Source organism: Euleptes europaea, chromosome 20, assembly GCF_029931775.1.
Source record: "Euleptes europaea isolate rEulEur1 chromosome 20, rEulEur1.hap1, whole genome shotgun sequence".
Taxonomy (NCBI): domain Eukaryota; kingdom Metazoa; phylum Chordata; class Lepidosauria; order Squamata; family Sphaerodactylidae; genus Euleptes; species Euleptes europaea.
In genome coordinates, this window is record NC_079331.1 from 10,761,885 (window position 1) to 10,782,212 (window position 20,328).

The 20,328-nt window shown below is 45.2% G+C and overlaps 2 protein-coding genes across 2 annotated transcripts in view; one reads left to right on the top strand and one right to left on the bottom strand.

Annotated features, from left to right (window-relative positions):
* The window catches only part of FAM227B (family with sequence similarity 227 member B), a 106,944-nt gene that overhangs the window by 24,716 nt on the left and 61,900 nt on the right, over window positions 1-20,328 (bottom strand). The gene's annotated exons all lie outside the window — the stretch shown is intronic.
* Window positions 6,623-20,328, top strand: part of FGF7 (fibroblast growth factor 7) — a 40,160-nt gene continuing 26,454 nt past the window's right edge. The window contains exon 1 of the mRNA XM_056865876.1: window positions 6,623-6,966. Coding sequence (XP_056721854.1) covers window positions 6,681-6,966 — 286 coding nt within the window. The 5' untranslated portion in view covers window positions 6,623-6,680. The remainder of the gene's footprint in view (window positions 6,967-20,328) is intronic.

Sequence of the window (20,328 nt, forward strand, 5' to 3'; positions counted from 1 at the left end):
AACCAGAAATTGTATTCATTTTAAGAGTATTTTCAGAAATTATTCATAAAATACGACATAGGGGTCCACATAATTTTTCTGCTAATGTGTTCCTCCCAGCCTCATTCTTGCTTTTTATTGTCCAAATTTTGTGTGGCTGTGGCTCGGTGGCAGAGCATCTGCTTGGCATGCCGAAGGTCCCAGGTTCAATCCCTGGCATCTCCAGTTAAAGGGACTAGACAAGTAGGTGATGTGAAAGACCCCTGCTTGAAACCCTGGAGAGCCGCTGCCGGTCTGAGTAGACAATACTGACCTTGATGGGCCAATGATTTTTAAGGCTGCTGCTGACTTTTACCCCGAAGCTTTTTAAATTTGTTTGTTTACAAGGTATGGCTAAGATACAAGGTACAGCTAAGGTGTTTTGGGAAGTATGTTCTCTGGAAGTATGTTCCTGCTCCAAGATTTTCCTGTAATGTGTGCGTTTTTTACCCTGAAGCTTTTTAAATTTGTTTTTTTACAAGGTACAGCTACAATACAAGGTACAGCTAAGGTGTTTTGGGAAGTGTGTTCTCTGGAAGTATGTTCCTGCTCCACAATTTTCCTGTAACGTGTGAGTTTTTTAACATTATTTGTTTGACGATACATAAGCCTTCTTACACTGTGTATAAATAGCATTTTAAAAGCCTACCCGACATTTGTATATAACACACACAAATGTACACAACAGTGAAAAGCAGAAAACCAAACCCACTGACAAATACGTTGAAACCAGGAACGAATACTGAAAGAAACCACATAAGAAGCATTTGCTCACCCAAGCTATAAACAAAAACAGGACTTTTATCTCCTTTGACCATTATCTGGGCACTGGAGGATGCAACAGGAAGCCATTCAAGGACAGAAGTGTGTGCTTTGAGCAAAATTTAGATGGGAGAAGTTAGTTTATGAGAGAAAGGCAGAGGCACACCCGTCCTCCGGACCCGCACTAAAGAGTACTCTGCTGAGCAAATCTTTCCATCAGGTTCATAAAACTGTTTGAAATATTACATGATATATTGCTTCACTAGCTCTGTCAGCAAGAAGGTATCTCTGGCACTCGTAAAAATTCTTCTGTATTCCAGGGACTCAGAATTTCAAACCATCCAAAATATCAGGTTTTTGAAGGAAAAAAAGAAAAGAAAACTGTTTTACTGGAGTTGGCTTCTGTTCCTCTCCTACAAAATACATGCTTCTTTCCCATTACAAGCTACACAAAGTAAATACTGTACAGCACTATCAGCATATTTTGCATGATATTCAACAACAGAATATAAACATTTCCAGCAAATGCAGCTTAGTATCAATATGTCTGCCAAGTAAGCGATTTCCCTTTCTTGGTCTATGCATACCGGGGTATGCTTTTGCTTAAACGAGAAAATGATCTGCTAGTACCTCCTCTCCACTAGGCATGCACATGCTTCCAATTTCTCCCCTTATTTGGGGTAATTTATCATTAAACAAATAGAAAAGACTGTGTTGGGAGCCCCATGTTAAAATACTGGCACAGGGTCAAAATTCCACTGACTCCATGTCAAAAACACACAAGTTCTAGATGCCCGCGGCTAAGACAACTGTGTGTTCTCATGGCTAAAGAAAAGCTTCCTTTAGTCCTTCACTATGTTTAGTAGATTTTTTTCTGAAGTCAATCAACTCCTCAATAATGATAAATCACCCTTTGCCAGAGATGCTTGAGACTCGTACAAATATTTCTTAGCAGCACGGTTGCCCCTAGAGTGAAAACAATATGAAAACAACAAATAAATCTTTATGCATGGCTTCTGCCATAGAGTTTCCCCCTATATTACAGAAACATCACAACCAAAATCATTTAAAAATAATAACAAGTTAATAAAACAAAAACAATTATACTAATCCAGCAGCCCAGTTAAAACTAGAAAAATTGTACAAGGCCCGGTACATGAACAAAGTGTACAGATATTAAATCTCCCTTCTCCCCTCCTCCTCCTCAACAAAAATGTTCCTCACACACTGGGGTGCAGTTGTGGGGGGAGGGCATTTGAGTATACATTTAGGAAATTCAGCATACCCGTTTCAAATGGAGTTGCTTACTAGAAGCTAAAATGACTAAACTGAGGCTATCGTACTTTGGTCACATTATGAGAAGCCAAGACTCACTAGAAAAGACAATAAGGCTAGGAAAAGTTGAAGGAAGTAGGAAAAGAAGAAGACCCAACAGGAGATGGACCTACTCTATAAAAGAAGCCACAGCCCTCAGGTTTGCAAGACCTGAGCAAGGCTGTTAACAATAGGATGTTTTGGAGGACATGGATACATAGGGTCGCCATGAGTCAGAAGTGACTTGATGGAACTTAACACACACAAACCAATATACCTTCCATACTTTGTAAGTCAGTGACAGAGGGGGAAGGTAGCTTTTATGTTTCCATCAGCAGAGAGAACAGGGAGCTCAGGGAGTGGCTACAGTAAGCAAACATAGTTGACGTGTTTATTTTATTTCCATCTGAAGCAAAGAGGATTTTGCTGCCTCAACAGATGGGAAAATCTATCGGTTAAGTTGGTACTTCGGCAGCCATAAATGCAGCGTGCCATCCTGAGAGGCTCTGGTTCATTCAAACCTCTCTCATCCTTGAATAGGCATGGATCTACTCCCAACTGCCCTCTTCGTGGATCTTGTTCAATCCCATTATCAGAGTGATCACACTGCAAATCAGACATTGATCATATGTCTCTGGAGGCAACTGCAGCCGGTTGTGTGCGGCATGAAAGCAGATGAGTAATCCCCGGGATCAGAGCTATCATATCACAAAGGCTTCCTGGAAGGTCAGAAGACTGGGATTCCCAGCAGGTCTTGGCAGGTTCGCTGACGAGGAACTGGTCGCGAAGAAGGTACTACTACTTTGGCTTGATACGAAGTTCATAAGCCAGTGAGGGAGTATTATGAGTTAGTCCTCAAGAGATGGAGATTTAAGTGCAAAGGAGGCTGACGTTTTAATATTTTGCCTCCGGCGCCAATATACAATGAAGTATAAGAAGATACAGCCAAACATTTTAACATACTGCTTCAGTTTTGCCAGTACTGAACTCATCAAAGAGCCAAACTTTTAGCTTCCCCTAAAGCCAGCCCCAAAGGATTTTTGCTCTCTCCTACTAAAATGCCGCCCCTGAGGGCCAAACTGAAAAGTTCTATTATGAAATTCCCAGTATTATCATTTTTCTTTTGAATAGCAGGTGCACAGGAATGTGATCTGGATCATACACGAAGCTGCCTTATACTGAATCAGACCCTCGGTCCATTTAAGTCAGTATTGTCTACTCAAACTGGCAGCAGCTCTCCAGGGTCTCAGGCGGAGGTGTTTCCCATCACCTACTTGCCCAGTCCCTTTAACTGGAGATGCCGGGGATTGAACCTGGGACCTTCTGCATGCCAAACAGAGGCTCTTCCACTGAGCTGTTTCCCCTACAAGCCGTCTTCCCTACACAAAATGACCTTGTCGGATGAACACACAGCTCACAATGGCATATATGGGCAATGTTACCCAAGGGCAGTGTATGCCATGCTGCCCATGAGTCCTGGAAAAATGCCACCCACGCTTCAGCTGAAGCCCACGAAAAAAGTCTGCAATTAATTGATAAGGCAGGCAAAGAGGATATTGTTCACGCTAGCAATTCACAGCTGTGACCTCAATACTACATACGCTTTTATGGCATAGTTCAGATTAGTATAAAAAAGGCTGAGTTAGAATGTTACACCTAAAAAGGTTGGTCACATGAACACAAGTGGAGTGCTAGGAAACGGATGTGGCTACAAGCCATGGTAAAATAATCTGCCGCCCCGATTAAATTTCCAGCTTGCATCTCATTTATACCACTTTCTAATTATTTCATTGTTAATGCCATATAAAAGACCCGAGCCGAAGGAGCTCTGACAATATATTGCTTATACTGTTCACCAAATGATTTATTTTCCAGAGCCAGGGAAGACAGATATGAAACGAGTTTCTGGAGCTGAAACAAAAACATCAGGTATGCTACGGCAACTCATTTTGATGGTGGAGTGCACAAATAAGCCAGCTATACAGAAATGCTAGTTATTAGTATCACAGAGTTGGAAGGGACCACCAGGGTCATCTAGTCCAACCCCCTGCACAAGGCAGGAGATTCACAACTACCTCCACCCCACACACCCCCAGTGACCCCTACTCCATGCCCAGAAGATGGCCAAGATGCCCTCCCTGTCATCATCTGCTTAAGATCACAGAATCAGATGGCCATCTAATCTCCTCTTAAAAACCTCCAGGGAAGAAGAGCTCACCACCTCCCGAGGAAGCCTGTTCCACTGAGGAACTGCTCTAGCTGTTAGAAAATTAACCAGGAGACTAGTTTTCTAGGGAGTACTGTAGATGCAGAGGACTCTCACGCCCCAAACTGGACTCCCCCCCCCCTGCACTGTACCATTTTGTGCCAAGGGATTGTGGGATGGCTGTGAAGCGTGGTGCAGTGGTCGAGGTGTTGGACTAGGATCTGGGAAACCCAGGTTCGGATTCCCACTCTGCTACGGAAACTTGCTGGGTGACTTTGGGCCAGTCTCACACTCTCAGCCTCGGCCCTGGCAAGTATTTGGATGGGAGGCGGGCAAAGGCAAACCACCTCTAAACGTCTCTTGCCTTGAAAACCCCTCTGGGGTTGCCATAAGTCAGCTGCGACTCAAGGGCACTTTAAACACACACTTTAGACACACACAGTTTCAGAATACATGAGCACTGTCGGATTTCAGAATCTGTCCAGACCCCAGCATCTCCAAGGATCTCAGGTAGTCAGCGATGGAGAAGACCCTTTATCTGTTTGAGATCCTGGAAAGCCGCTGCTGCTCAGGGCAGATAATACTGAACCAAATCGGTCGGTCGTCTGCTTCACCATATAAAAAACATTTACCATAGGAAGTAACACACCTCTCTGCACTTCTCTAAGTAAACCTGCATGGGCAGTCACTGGGGGAAGAGACATCAGATAAGCATATTTTCTCCAGAAAGGGGGTTGTGTTTTACTAAACAAGGAGTCGACGAGAACTGCATCTCAAGCTTGGGAAGGAGAGAACCCCACGCCCTCTAGAACAACAGAGCCAGCATGGTGTAGTGGTTAAGAGCGGTGGTTTGGAACGGTGGACTCTGATCTGGAGAACCGGGTTTGGTTCCCCACTCCTCCACGTGAGCGGCGGACGCTAATCTGGTGAGCCGGGTTGGGTTCCCCACTCGTCCACATGAAGCCAGCTGGGTGGCCTTGGGCTAGTCACAGCTCTCTTAGAGCTCTCTCAGCCCCACCGACCTCACAGGGTGTCTGTTGTGAGGCGAGGAAGGGAAGGGGATTGTAAGCCAGTTTGATTCTCCCTTAAGTGGTAGAGAAAGTCGGCATATAAAAACCAACTCTTCTTCTTCTTCTACAGGCAAGTCTGAGACTCGGAGCATGAACCATGTTCACAGCTCCCTCTGATGACCACAGAATTCAACACAACATTTTTTATTTTTGTTCATACATTTGTCTGATAGCTGACTGGTTAAAGTCCTAATTGCTTCCAAGTGAGGTCAGCAAAGGTTTTCCTTTAAAAAAAAGAGGGGGGTAGAGAGAGGCTCAACACACACACACACGAGCACAGACTGCACACACTCTTGATACGCATAAGCATGTGCGCGCACACACACACTTGCTTGCACACACCCTCTTGCGTGTGTTGATTTATGGAAACAATTATGATTCCGTTGCAGTCTCTCCCGAGCAAGGAAAGTTTGTAGCTACAGTAGAGTCTCACGTTGCAAAAGGCAGACAACAGAAATGGAATACTTGCGTGTCCAGCTGTTATCAAGAGAAGCAAGTAAGTCATCTGTCTTCTTTAAACCCCCTTAAAAAACATTTCTCAGCTGCAAACAGCATTTTCCCATCCTCATGATTTTGTACTATCATAGAGCAATGCTCTTGACAGGGTGAGTTTTTTTTTTTTTACAGGAATCGGGAGCATATGGGTAGAGGGTCTTAAAAGTGTATTTGGATTGCCCTGGCAATCGCGTCCAAGACACTGGAACATTTCTTTAGCAAAAAAAGTCAGATAGATGAAGCAATCAAAGGCAGGAGGGACGCAATAGTAAATTCCCGCAGAGGAGTTTAGCAATTCAGCTGAATCATTGGACTTAACGATAAAAAATGCAAAATAGAAAAAAAGATGTGTGCCTGTCGCCGCTTAAAATGCTGGGTTCTGGTCAGAAACCAACTGGCAATGTGCATGCTGACTTTCTTTTTCTCACTGTTTCATACCTGCAGAATAAATGGTAAGTTTCTTTGCTTATGTAATGACCGCAGCTATTTATGCATACCACTTTCCTCATAGATATTTTGCTTTCAGCACAAGCGGCGAATTCAAGTAGCAAAGGAAGTCGCAGCAGCCAAGATTTTTGCAACCTGTTTCTTTAAAAGGATATCCTGGCAGAAAGAAGACCGAAGGGGGAACTCTCTTCGATACCTGTATCTTAAAAACAAAGCGTGGCTCAGAGTTTTGGATGCGGGGGCAGCCGTTGGTTAAATACAATTCACGGGAAGGCAGAGGACGAGTCAATGATCGAGGAGCAACCATCGACTGAAGACTGATTCTTTTTCATTATGTTGTTCGTGGGCCCCCAGAACACCGCACTATAATGCACAAATGGATATTGTCATGGATCCTGCCAACTTTGCTCTACAGATCATACTTTTACATTATCTTCCTGGTGAGCGCCATATCATTCGCTTGCAATGACATGACCCCAGAGCAAATGGCTACAAACGTGAACTGTTCCACCCCTGAGCGGCACACCAGGAGCTACGATTATATGGAAGGGGGGAATGTCAGAGTGAGAAGACTTTTCTGTCGAACTCAGTGGTATATCAAGATCGACAAGCGGGGCAAAATAAAAGGTGTCCTGGAACGGAACAGCAATTACAGTAAGTAACCCCCCTGCAATTTGGACGGAACGTTTTTTTTGTATCTGTGCGAAAGCGTTTGCTGTTCTTGCTATCGAAAGGCATCTGTTATTATTTTTTCCCACGGTAACTTAACGGCAGTCCAGTTGTTGTGGACCACGCTGTCCCGTTGTAGCGGACGGACGCCTGCCTGCCATTCGTACTGCGGGGCGTTCGGTCCTGATTTTGAAATGCGTCATTTTAAACAATACGTTTCCAGTATGTTGTAGATCGCCTAATGTATATCGCTTGCAGCTGGGAGCGATTAGCAGTGAAAACCCATTATAACAAGTGAATTAAGGTTGCTAAGTATTAAAGTCTCCAACCGCAAAGCTCCGTGCTCATAAGATACTTACGAAACATTTAAGGATGGTGCGGCACATGAGACTACCTGTAAGTATAATTTAATGCCTCTGAATTCATATGCAAACATCCCCTCAGATGGCCCACGTTTAAGTAGTGACTATGATAAAATGGTATTGTGCAAAGTTCTTCTTGCCAGCCTGTCAAACTTGGCATACAGTCTCTGTCCCAAGCACAGTTTCGCAGTTCTACATCCATTTGAAGTCAATGGGTTTAGTAGGCAGCAACTGTGCTTAGGATTGCGCTGTCATTTACTTTATGGTCCTTTATTGTACTATGACGATTGCCCGCCCCGTGATTTTATCCTCAACATTATGCAAAGTGAAATACATAATTACAAAATTATTTGTTTGCAATTTTTATGGAAGTCTTGCTGTAGAGTACATGCCTCCTAAAATATATTCTGTGGGCATTTTTATGATTATACCTAGATGAGCTAATTTTGTCGAATATAGCACGTACTGTTGCATTTAGGTAAGTATGAGCACGTTGTTTTAAAATGCAATTAAACAGTGGCTTGGTATGATAGCCCATGGTGAGTTAGGCAACGGAGGGGGGAATTCCTAACCAGGTCTACTCAGACGTGAGCCCCACTTTATTCAAAGGGGCTTACTCCCATGACAGTGTTCTTACAACTGCAGCCCGAAATACTGGCCTTTACCGAATGAGGCACCTAAACAATTATGTGGTCGGACCCAAATTGCCATGAGCTGTGAGTCGCATGTCTTTTACAACTGATTTTGGCATTCACCAATCTAATTCTTAGAGGCAATCCATTATTAAGGAACAGGCAAAAATCATCATTACGTTTCTAAAACCAGGCCAGCGATTCTGTCTTTTCATGGCAGTCTCCCCCGCCCCCCCCCCCCACACACACTGATATGGTCAAAGCCAAGCACAGAGAATAAAATTTGCCTGGGTCTGTTTTACATAGAATAATCTCTTGCAAATGTCTGCAATACCCCAGAAACCCAGGCTATCATGTCTTTATTCGTGGGCTCCTGTTTCCCTAGATGGGTTTATAGCACCTCACACTGTCTAAGGAGGGTACAAATGGGCTTTTCTTGAATCTCTGCTCCGCTCAGTTATTTCTTATGTGTTTCGTATCCATCTTGTTAAAAGTCTGTGACACCAAACCTTGAAGTTGGCGTACAAAGAAATGCCTTGAAATGAACAATGCTTGGTTAATCAAGTTGACTGAAACTGCTGGAACTGAAGAATTTACACATTTCACTGCACATTCGTGTAGCGAAATCTTACTGATGTATATTGCATGTACAGGATTGCTGCCTTATGCTGTATGTTATATACGTATATATATATTTCCTTTGAGATCTGCAGCATAGTTAACACACACACACATACACACACACACAACAAATAAAAAAGGAATGCTGAATTTTGATTTATGCCTGAACCAGATCAGATCACATATTGGGAAACGCCCCTACCCCACCTGACGTTATGCGTAACATTAAAGTCTCTCATTTATATCACTTGTCTGGCTTCACTTTTGTGTTGGAATAGCCATACTGGAGTCACCAGAGTGATTTCAATATATTCAGTTGAAAATAAGGGTTTTGAAGCCATGGTCCCATTCTAAAGGGCTGCAGGTGTTCCAAAATGGACCCCCCCAGACATGCGATCTTTTCACTTCAACGGTCGGGGCAGATCTACGCACGTTAAAAAAAATAATGTGTGCAAAGACGTTCCCTCCATTTAAAACGGCGGCGGGGGGAGCCTTTCTGCACGTGGGGAGACATTCGCCGGGACTCCCGCGTGCTCAAGTTGCCGCTGGATTGGGATAAGTGAATTATTTATCGGCTACAAACGTTGATAGCAACTTCTCTGAAATGCCAGCAGAAGTCACGAAATCAAGTAGCAGCAAATTCACATTACGTTACATTTTATTACATTCAGATGCTGACAGTCTTCATTTCCCCAATCCTATCAAACATTTAAAAAAATATCATCGTGAAGACAAGTGCATTCTGATCTATATCTAGGATGACCTCAGTTAAAAATATCAACTTGAGCACGGGGGGTGGGGGGAGGGATGTACACAAGCAAATTAACAAATAAAGGTAGAGTCTAGGAGGCCACGGGGGAAATAATTAATGACTACTCAGTGAGTGTACAGAAATGGGCAGCTTGTTGAACACATGAAGCTGCCTTATACTGAATCAGACTCTCGGTCCACCAAAGTCAGTATTGTCTACTCAGACCGGCAGCGGCTCTCCAGGGTTTCAGGCAGAGGCCTTTCACATCACCTACTTGCCTAGTCTCTTAAACTGGAGATGCTGGGGATTGAACCTGGGACCTTCTGCATGCCAAGCAGATGCTCTACCACTGAGCCACAGCCCCCCCCCTACTTGTTCCCTAATTATACCTGTTTCAGTGATAACAGGGGTCTGTAGCCAAACCACAGCAGCATCTTTTCCAGCGTTGCTCCACTTACCCCACAGACACCTTCCTGTTCCCTTGACACCCAAATCTGGCATTGTGAAGCCAGTGTTGCGTAGTCGTTAAGGTGTTGGACTAGGACCTGGGAGGCCCAGGTTTGAATCCCCACCCTGCCATGGAAGCTTCCTGGGTAACCTTGGGCCAGTCACACACTCTCAGCCTCAACCCTCGCAAGTATTTGGATGGGAGACCTCCAAGGAATACCAGGGGCATGACGCGGAGGCAGGCAACGGCAAACCACCTCTGAATGTCTCTTGCCTTGAAAACCCTACGGGGTCGACGTAAGTCGGATGGATGGATGGATGGACGGACGGACGCCGTGGCTCAGGGCCGAAGGTCCCAGGTTCAATCCCCAGCATCTCCAGTTAAAGGGACTAGGCTAACAGGTGATGGGAAAGACCTCTGCCTGAGACCCTGGAGAGCCGCTGCCAGCCTGACAATACTGACTTTGATGGACCGAGGGTCTGATTCGGTATAAGGCAGCTTCCTGTGTTCATGTGGAGATAGGCAGGCAGGCAGGCAAGTGGAAGGGCTAGCAAGATATGTTCAAATGTGTGTAATAATAGGACGGCCATAATGCCATACATTTTTAACAAACAAGCAACACTTCAGGGCGAAGGTCTTTAAGTTTTCTATAGCCTGCTGCTTCTCTGTTTCAAGTTCTCCCCCCCTCCCACCCCCCAATGTCTTTATGCCATGAGAACATGTTATGTTCTTATGTATTCACCTACATATTAAATCCCATGGGGTAGAAAACTACCTGGTGAGAAAACTACTCAAATAATGGGGGGTGGGGGGAGGCTGGAGACCCTTAGGGCTGGAATCATCCCCCCCTCAGGTATCCTTCTAAAAATATTAGGTAGAGGAGTAGTTGCAAAAAAGAAGCGTGGCAACCCCCAGTCCCCCAGTAAAGTGAGCGTTATTGATGGGTATGATTGGCCCCCGGAAAATCAGGTTCCTCACCCAAGTGCTTCCCCTCCTCAAAATCTCCCTGCAGTTTTCTTTTTTCTTTTAAGCTAACACTGGGACCTGGTCGCGCACATTTGTGCATAATGTGCAGTTAGCCCTTAAGTCTGAAAACGAGAAGAAGATTTCTAACTATTAAAGCTCTAGGAGTCGAGGCTGGTCCCGTGGGTGAGAGCAAAGAACTCGGTTGGTTTCAACACAATCTGCAAAGATGCATACATTTATAAAGGGTGCCTTTTGATTTTTACTCAGCTGTGTTCCTCTCAGGGTCGTCATGGGTTTCCTCCCCCATTAAAAAATATCTGCTTCTCACTCTTTGTCCCGGAAATGCTTGAAGTAGAGGTGGGACATTGGGTGGGGGTGGATTTATGTCCCAATCAAGTTACTTTAAGAGACATTTAGTGGCTTCTTTCACTTGTCAGGGCCTAACTTCTGCCCTGATGACTGTTAACCTCTTTGGCCTTCCCATGTCAAACCTCAGCCATCTCCTCTTTGCAAAACTACACTGCCAAGTTCATCCCGACGGAACACATGATACCCCTCCGTAAGCCTCTATAAAGATTTCTCATCCTTACCCTTAAAGTTCTCCTTGGCCTCACTCACCCCCTTCCCTTGGCCTGTCACTTTCCTTCCTCCAGCTTTCCTTCTTCTCCTTCTGCTTGGGCTTCTTCCCCAGAAGATCTACATGATGCCATTTTTTCACCTCCTTAAAGCCCGCCTTTTCACGAGGACTTCGGCTTTATCCCCAGTCCTCATCTCCTAAGGAGGTCTCAGCAATGCTGATTCTATAACCTTAAGTAGATGATGAGAGGGAGGGCACCTTGGCCATCTTCTGGGCATGTAGGGGTCACTGGGGGCGTGTGGGGGGGGAGGTAGTTGTGAATTTCCTGCATTGTGCAGGCTTCCTAGAGGCACCTGGTTGGCCACTGTGCGAGCAGACTGCTGGACTTGATGAGCCTTGGTCTGATCCAGAAGGGCTTTTCTTATGTTCTTATGAACTAGATGACCCTGGTGGAACCCTTCCAACTCTATGATTCTATATGATTCTAGGTGTAACTGAATTTGCACATCTCCCTCCCATTATCTCCATGCTCTCTGAGGTCTACCTGGCTTTCAAAATTCAGACCGTGAGCTTGTTGAGGTAGTGATCGGTCTTTTCTGCCCTCTTCCAAGGTCGGTAAAACAAGTCCCCAGCTTGCTGGGGGTAAAGGGGAGACGACTGGGGAAGGCACTGGCAAACCACCCCGTAAACAAAGTCTGCCTAGGAAACGTCGGGATGTGACGTCACCCCATGGGTCAGAAATGACCCGGTGCTTGCACAGGGAACCTTTACCTTTACTTTTAAAGCACTATTGGTGATGCATTGTTATTTATTATTATTAACAACAACCAAAGTTGGGGATGGAAGTGTTATTTTATCCCCATTCCAGAGTCTTCGGGAGACTCTGATGCGTTCGGCTCGGCGGATCGCAAACTGCGCAGGCTTATTTCAGACAACACGCACCCTCCCCACATTAAAAAAAACACAAACCTTCCCCTTTTTTGATGTCCACCCCCAAAAGCATCCTGAGATCTAGAATGCATTACAAGATAGAAGGGGAGTTCTGATGTCGAAGAGAAAGCTGACTCCGCTCCACAAGCACCATCTGCTCATCGGCTTCAATAGGAGCTCCCACATTTTTAAGTATCTCAGACAAATCTGGCATTCTGGATATACATGTTCTTGGAAGCCTTTGCTAGCTCCAGTCACCCAGGGCCAATTTGCCTGCTTCAACCTTGTGCTAAATGAATACGGGCAGAAAGTGTGACATCATCACTATCACCCTGTCTGGACTGTCTCAGGATTAATGCTGCAGATTTCTAAAGCTGGAACGTGTTGGGGGCTTTCTGGTTTCAATCTGCCGTATAAAAGCAGACTGTCAAGAGTACAGAGGAGCGAAGGATTTACCCGTGCGTGTTTGGGGGGGATCTCGCGCCGACATAAAAACGAACGGACGAGCCACTAATACCCGAAAAATGTGCTTTGCGAAATCAAAGTGCGTCTAGGTATTACACAAAATGGATAGTGGCGTTACCGACTCAACATTTCACAGATGAAGAGAGAGACATGCTTGTAATGCTCCAGTTCTCACGCCAACGACCGCTGCTCAATTCCCTCCCCGCCTTTGCACACACTATTACATATTGATGAAGGTTCCACTCTTCAGGCTGTATTTAATTTACTTTACAACAACTCACATCTCACTGGTTTAAACGCTAAGAGAGTGTTTCTTCTTTTGCTTAAAGCTACAGTAGACAAACGTACTTTTCTTACAATCTGCCGTCCACAGCAGCAGCTCTCCAGGGTCTCAGGCAGAGGTCTTTCACATCACCTACTTGCCCAGTCCCTTTAACTGGAGATGCTGGGGATTGAACCTGGGACCTGCTGCATGACAAGCAGATGCCCTACCACTGAGCCACAGCCCCTCCCCAATGCACATGTAACATATACACACATGTGCAATGGAGACAAAACACATACAGAACCCCGTCAGTTAACTCCCGGGGAGAAAGCTAAAACCCAACGGATATGAGTACATCACACTAATAAAATTTTAACAAGGTTATCTGCAAAACTGGAAAAATGGGAGCCAAGTAGTGAACTGGGTTTGTTTCCCCACTCCTCCACATGAGCGGCGGATTCTAATCTGGCGAACTGGGTTTGTATCCCCACTCCTCCACATGAAGCCCGCTGGGTGACCTTGGGCTAGTCACAGTTCTCTCAGAAGTCTCTCAGCCCCACCTACCTCACAAGGTGGGGAGAGGAAGGGAAGGTGATTGACAGCCGCTTTGAGGCTCCTTAAAGGTAGAGAAAAAGCGGGGTATAAAAACCAACTCTTCTTCTTCTTAAGTCAGACCTTTAGTCTTTCAAGATGGTTGTTGTCAACTCTACCTGGCAGGTGCTCTCTAGCACCTCAGGCAGTCGTCTTCCACAACACCAACTACCTGATCCTTTCAACTCGGGACGCCAGGAACAGAACTTGGGATAATCTTCATGAACACACATGATGCTGCCTTATACTGAATCAGACCCTTGGTCCATCAAAGTCAGTATTGTCTACTCAGACTGGTAGCGGCTCTCCAGGGTCTCAGGCAGGAATCTTTCCCATCACCTACTTGCCTAGTTCCTTTAACTGGAGATGCCGGGGATTGAACCTGGGACCTTCTGCACGCCAAGCAGAGACTTTACCACTGAGCCACGGCTCCTCCCCTATGGAAAGCTGTATCTCTACTACCGAGCCACAGGCTCAAGCTGGAGAAAGAGCCAACAGCCCTAACCTTCAAGCCATGTCATCTCATTTAATTAAGCCCTGGAAGGATCTTGGCATCTTTCGTGATCGTAAAGTTAACATCTCAGAACTGTAGGGAATATTCGGTGCACGCATACATCATTATGAAGCAGATATAAATTAGAGCTTTGAAACAATAAGCAATTTACATATTTGTGATAACCGGCTTAGTTCTCGGACCAGTTCCAGTAAAACAAAAAATTCTGATTTTACTAGCAAAGCTCCTTCTTGGACATCAAGTTGGTGACTAGAGAATAAACTTGATGAATAATGATGGAGCAGGCTACCAACAGCCACAAGAAATCACTCTGCAGCTGACATAAATAGCTGTTCTTTGAGCCTTGGGAACTGAATTGCAAAGTGGAAGCCAAAAGCCACTCCCATAGAAGCAGCACTGGCTGAAACAGATGTGAGAGCAAACCTTGACCTCAAACTGATGTTTCCAGTCTCTTTCTCCATGCCCTTCCTCCTTGCCTGCGGTGCCGTGGAGGTGCCAACTCTTTACCTAGTCCACACTCAATGATTTCTGACAAAAATGCCAACGCTACAATGCCAACAGAACTGGGGCGTTAGCCCTGGCTAACGGTAAGAGCTCTGAGCTGGAAATGCCCTGTGCCAACTTCATGGTGCCCGTGAACCTGGACTTGGTTTCAGCGTCACACTGGCAAGGCAAAAGTATGTCCACGTTGTATTTGCTCGGCATTTCGTTTAAGCTAGGTCGCCACCTGTGCAGAACATGATGCATGCCTATTCTCTCCAGGATGAGAGGAGCATGCCGAATATGTTGGGTGCTGGGGAACACAGGCAGGATGGTGCTGCTGCAGTCGTCTTGTTTGGGGGATTCCTAGAGGCACCTGGTTGGCCACTGTGTGAACAGATGCTGGACTTGATGGGCCTTGGTTCTGATCCAGCAGGGCTTTTCTTAGGTTCTTATATTCTAAGGCTTTAAGAGGGGAGTGGAGATGTTCATGGAGGCAAGGGCTATCCATGTCTACTAGTAAAAATGGATACTAGTCATGATGCATACCTATTCTCTCCATGATCAGAGGAGCATGCCCATTATATTAGGTACTTTGGAACACAGGCAGGAAAATGCTGCTGCAGTTGTTTGTGGGCTTCCTAGAGGCACCTGGTTGGCCACTGAATGAACAGACTGCTGGACTTGATGGACTTTAGTCTGATCCAGCATGGCCTTTCTTATGTTCTTAACACAGGCAGGACAATGCTGCTGCAGCCGTCTTGATTGTGGGCTTCCTAGAGGCGCCTGGTTGGCCACTGTGTGAACAGACTGCTAGACTTGATGGGCCTTGGTCTGATCCAGCAGGGCTTTTCTTATGTTCTTAACACCCTTGTATGATTAATACGCACATCAGGAGAGCATCTGCTTGGGCTCCCAGGCTCTAAGCCAGCCCAGGGAGCGGCCCGGTATAAATGGGGCGCAGCGAGAGCGTAAGGACTCACGAGGAAGGGTTCTTGCCTTGCCAGCACAGTGCTTGATTTGGGGCAGACAGGACGCTGAACTCAATGGTAAAGTTCGTGCCAAATCAACCCCGGAGACCAATGGGGTGACAGACGTCGCAGCCAGAGGGCGAGGGTTGATTTGGCTGATCTGGCCGGCTAGGCGGGTGTCCCATACCTCCCTCGCCGCTCCATGTGGGTCCCCTCCCGAAGCTATGCGCTCGGTGGAAGAGGACGACCATCCCAGATAGAAGCAGTGTTACCGTTCTTCGGTCAAGGGTATACAATAGCTGGGAAAGTTCGTGGCGGGGCACTGCCCTGGAGGGTGGCCGGTGTGCTGCTCTGAGCTGCGTCTCCTGCACGGCCCGCTGAACTTAGCTTGTTCATGGGCCATTTTTAGTTTCCCAGGCTGCCTCTGGCTTGCAGTGTCGAAAACTAGGACTCTTTCCCTTTCAGCTTTCTGTTTGCAATATAGCAAAACTGAACTAAATGAGGGAATAACAACACTCACTTGTCTTACAGGACCGATGCAAAATTTCCTGGAATTACACAGACGTGAACCGCTTTAAATTCTCAGAAGTTCTATACAAATGTTGTTAATAATGACAACAATAAAAAGGAATATTTAAAATATTTATACCCCCACACCTCTTTTCTCAAGCTCAGAGCAACTGATCTGATAGCAGCCAAGAGCAGGGGGGGAGTTATTTTGTTGTCTCTGCATATTAGTATTGACTTGATTTTTTTCTGCTATCTCTTTAATTAATTTAATTTTTCCCGTATGTGGTCTGGAACGCTCCATCATTCCAAAGCGCGCACACACATCCATGTAATTCTGTTTCCATATGTTAACGGAAGATGCGTTAAAACCTTTTTCTGTGTAGCCTTACCTAGGTCCAACTAAATAAACACAAAGGCCGCAATCATTAAAAAACAGCTACATGATAACATCCATATTTTTAGGTATTATTACCAACTCTAAACCAAAAAAAAAAAAAAACCAGAACAAAGCATAAAACAAAAAATAAAGTATAGCTATCAGAGCCGGGATACTTTCTTCATTGCTCTGTTTAGTTTAGGCAGATTAAAAAGACTCTCTTTTTCCATTTCTTGCATACTTGTCAATTTTTGGAAAGTAAACATTTCTGTTGCTACCATTCTAAACGAGAGAGGTCGTACTACGGTGGCCAAGTCCCTGTTCTATAGCTGCTGAATTGTTAAGCCCACAAAAGTTTCATAATGCATGACATCATGTGTATGCATGGAAAAAATTCTCCGTGCAACAACCGGTGCTGAAAACTTGGAAAGGGATATTCGCAGACGCGGCTGACAACCGCACGCACAATCCACAAAAAGGCAGTAACGCCATGATGCAATTAATATGCTTATCGATCTGTTACGATTTTAGCTTGCAAAAATTTTTAAAAAATGAAAGAAAAAAAAACTTCTAACAGGGATTAGTTGGTACATCTCCTACGTGTAGTTTTGACTCCGTATTCTGCTGAATGCGCTCAAGGTCGATACTCTAAGTATACTGTTGATCGTGTTCCTCGGCTCTTATAAACCAACATGATTCTATTCAAACATGTCAAATTATATGACAGGAGTTTCTGGAATTGGCTCTTGGGAAAACGACTGAAACTGAAGTGAAGTTAAACAGATGGTGTGCTGGGAAAATGTTAAGTGGGCTTCACTCAGAGGTTCCGTTTTACATTTTTACTACGTCGCTCAAGCTTTCTTGTAGGAACAAGCAGAAAGAGCTCTTGCTTCTGACCATCCTGGGGATGTGGGTAGAAGAGGTGCTGGCAGAAAAGACTGGCAACTGGGATCCTGTTCTGGTCCTGGTGGGCAGTCCGTGGGGTCTCAGCTTTCGCCAGCTCTTGTTGTCTTTTCTCGGGCAGATCCAAGATTCACGTTCTAAGGAGTAAGCAACTTTTGATGGGAGGGCTGGTCCCACGATCGCTAGGGAGAAAGTACAGTCTTCCACTCACCTGATGTACTTATCCAGAGGAGTTTTAGACTAGCGTTCAATGTCCTCCTTTGTGGAGGAGGGATAAAAGAGGAGTGTAGAAGCATCTTAAAGACTAATATATTTATTGTAACATGAGATTTTGTGGGCTCCTATGGAATCTTTTGGGAGAAGTTGATGAATGCGTTTCTAAATGGAAAACTCTTTTCCCCCTGACCCTTTTCAGTCTGGTTCCTCGCCTGATGAAAGGGTGGAGATGGTTTTAGAAGTCCTGGAATATATTTCTGCACATGGAAATGAGAGATGGAATACTGCTCTAATGATCTTAGTGAATTTATCAGTGGCTTTTGATGGTGACGGCTATGCTGTGCTTTTTTTCTTAACAGCTGGTAGCAGGAGTTGGGGTGACCCCTGAAAGGGTCCACCGTTTTCTATCTGCTTGCATTGGGAGGGTGGACATTGGAGAAGTTCGGTCTTATGGGAACTGGTGCATGGTGTTTTCCACAACAGTGTTATAAATACTTATATGAAGCTACTGATTGAGACCATCCATAGGTTTGGAGCTGGTTCTCATTGGTATACTGACGACACCCAGATTTTTAACTAAACATCTGGAAGCTATCATCTCTACCCTGGACCAGTGTTCGAAGACGGTGGCTGATTAAAACTGAACCCATACAATGTGCAGGTGATGCTAATAGGGAATCCGTGTAGCTGAGATTGATGGGGAATCCTTGGACTCCTCAGGGGAGCAGTATGCCTACTCTAGATGAAGTTGAAATAGAGGTTTAAAGGGAACACCGAAGAGGACCCGGTGTTTTTTCGTTTCATGGAACATTTGGTGAATCCAGTAGATTTGGCTTTTGTCTGGCTGGAGGCTGTATTTAGCTTTAGTTTGTTGATTCGTACTGCCTGACGTATTAATTTATTGTGTTTGGGGATTATTTTATCTGTGTACGCCGAACACAGGAGAAGTAGTATATAAATAGTTTCGATAAACAAGCAAGCAGTTCTGTGGGGAAGAAAAGGGATTGCTTTCCTCAACTTTTATTTAGAGAAGCACTGAATGAATACCTCTGTTTCAGGATAAAAGTACAGTCCAGCAAAACAGACTATTACATTATTTTTAAGGTTTAGAATCACAGAATCATAGAGTTGGAAGGGACCACCAGGGTCATCTAGTCCAACCCCCTGCACAATGCAGGAAATTAACAACTACCTCCCCCCACATCCCCAGTGACCCCAACCCTCCCCCTGCCCTGCTGGATCCCACAATCAAAGCACTCCCGACAGATGGCCATCTAGCCTCTGCTTAAAGACCTCCAAAGACGGGGACCCCACCATCCTCCGAGGCAGCACATTCCACCGTTGAACAGGATTAATTTGAATAAGTCACTTCACAACACATGCACACGCATGTGATCATCTGGTTATGACGAAGCGTGATGAGCCAAACAAGGGTGGGTGTGTATGGGCACAAGAGACAAAAAAGAGTGTGGTATTTTTATTTCTATACAAATTGTCAGAATTTGAAAAGGAACATAAGAACATAAGAAAAGCCCTGCTGGATCAGACCAAGGCCCATCAAGTCCAGCAGTCTGTTCACCCAGTGGCCAACCAGGTGCCTGTAGGAAGCCCACAAACAAGACAACTGCAGTAGCACCGTCCTGCCTGTGTTCCACGGCACCTATAGCTGAACGCTGATCACAAACTGCTTACTTATGCAGAGACGAAAGCATACATTGTAAAACGGGATTGCACTTACCTGTGACTGTAGGCACTGAAACATGACGATGGAACAATAGTATACATAAATAAGCAATAATGGAGCCAGTTATCAGAACTATGCTGGGCGTCTTTTTTTTTAAAGCAAATTTTAAAAGCACTCATTTTTGCTCTTCCACTGGGTCATTCCTGACCCAGGGGGTGACGTCACATCCCGACGTTTACTAGGCAGACTGTGTTTACGGGGTGGTTTGCCATTGCCTTCCCCAGTCATCTACGCTTTACCCCCTAACAAGTTGGGTACTCATTTTACCGACCTCGAAGGATGGAAGGCTGAGTCGACCTTGAGCCGGCTACCTGAAACCCAACGTCCGTCGGGATCGAACTCAGGTCATGAGCAGAGCTTTTGACTGCAGTAATGCAGCTTACCACTCTGCACCACGGGGCTCCTAACTGTCTCCCTATTGCTGCCGCATCTTTTGTTCTCCACCAGCATTTATGTAGGTACGCATGTGTATATAAAATAAAAATGGGTGCCATACACGCAGAAGTACGAATGAACATGCTTGAACATGTCTGCGCACACACAAACGCAAAAATTAAAGTGGTGCCGTCATCAGCAAAGGTGACCGTTGGCTCCTTATGTCCTTCTCTCTTGATAAAATATTCTGGTGGCTTACAATATTTCATGCAAGGTGGCTCCGACAGACTTGGCTTACAATATTCAGACAAAACAAGGATATCAAAACAGCCAAAAAATATGTATCTGGGCAAAATAAAAACTGTTAAAACCAGCTCAAGGCAACAAAGTATAGGTTGATGATCATACAACCAGAAAGCAGGTGCCCCAAGCTTAAAAACCATCATGACACCCAGCAGAGATACAGAACAAAAAACACTCCCCAAATGCATAAGAAGGGCTGTCATATAGAGAAGAAGAGTTGTTTTTTTATATGCTGACTTGCTCTACCACTTAAGGGAGACTCAAACCGGCTCACAATCACCTTCCCTTCCCCTCCCCACAACAGACACCCTGTGAGGTGGTGGGGCTGAGAGAGCTGTAACAGAGCT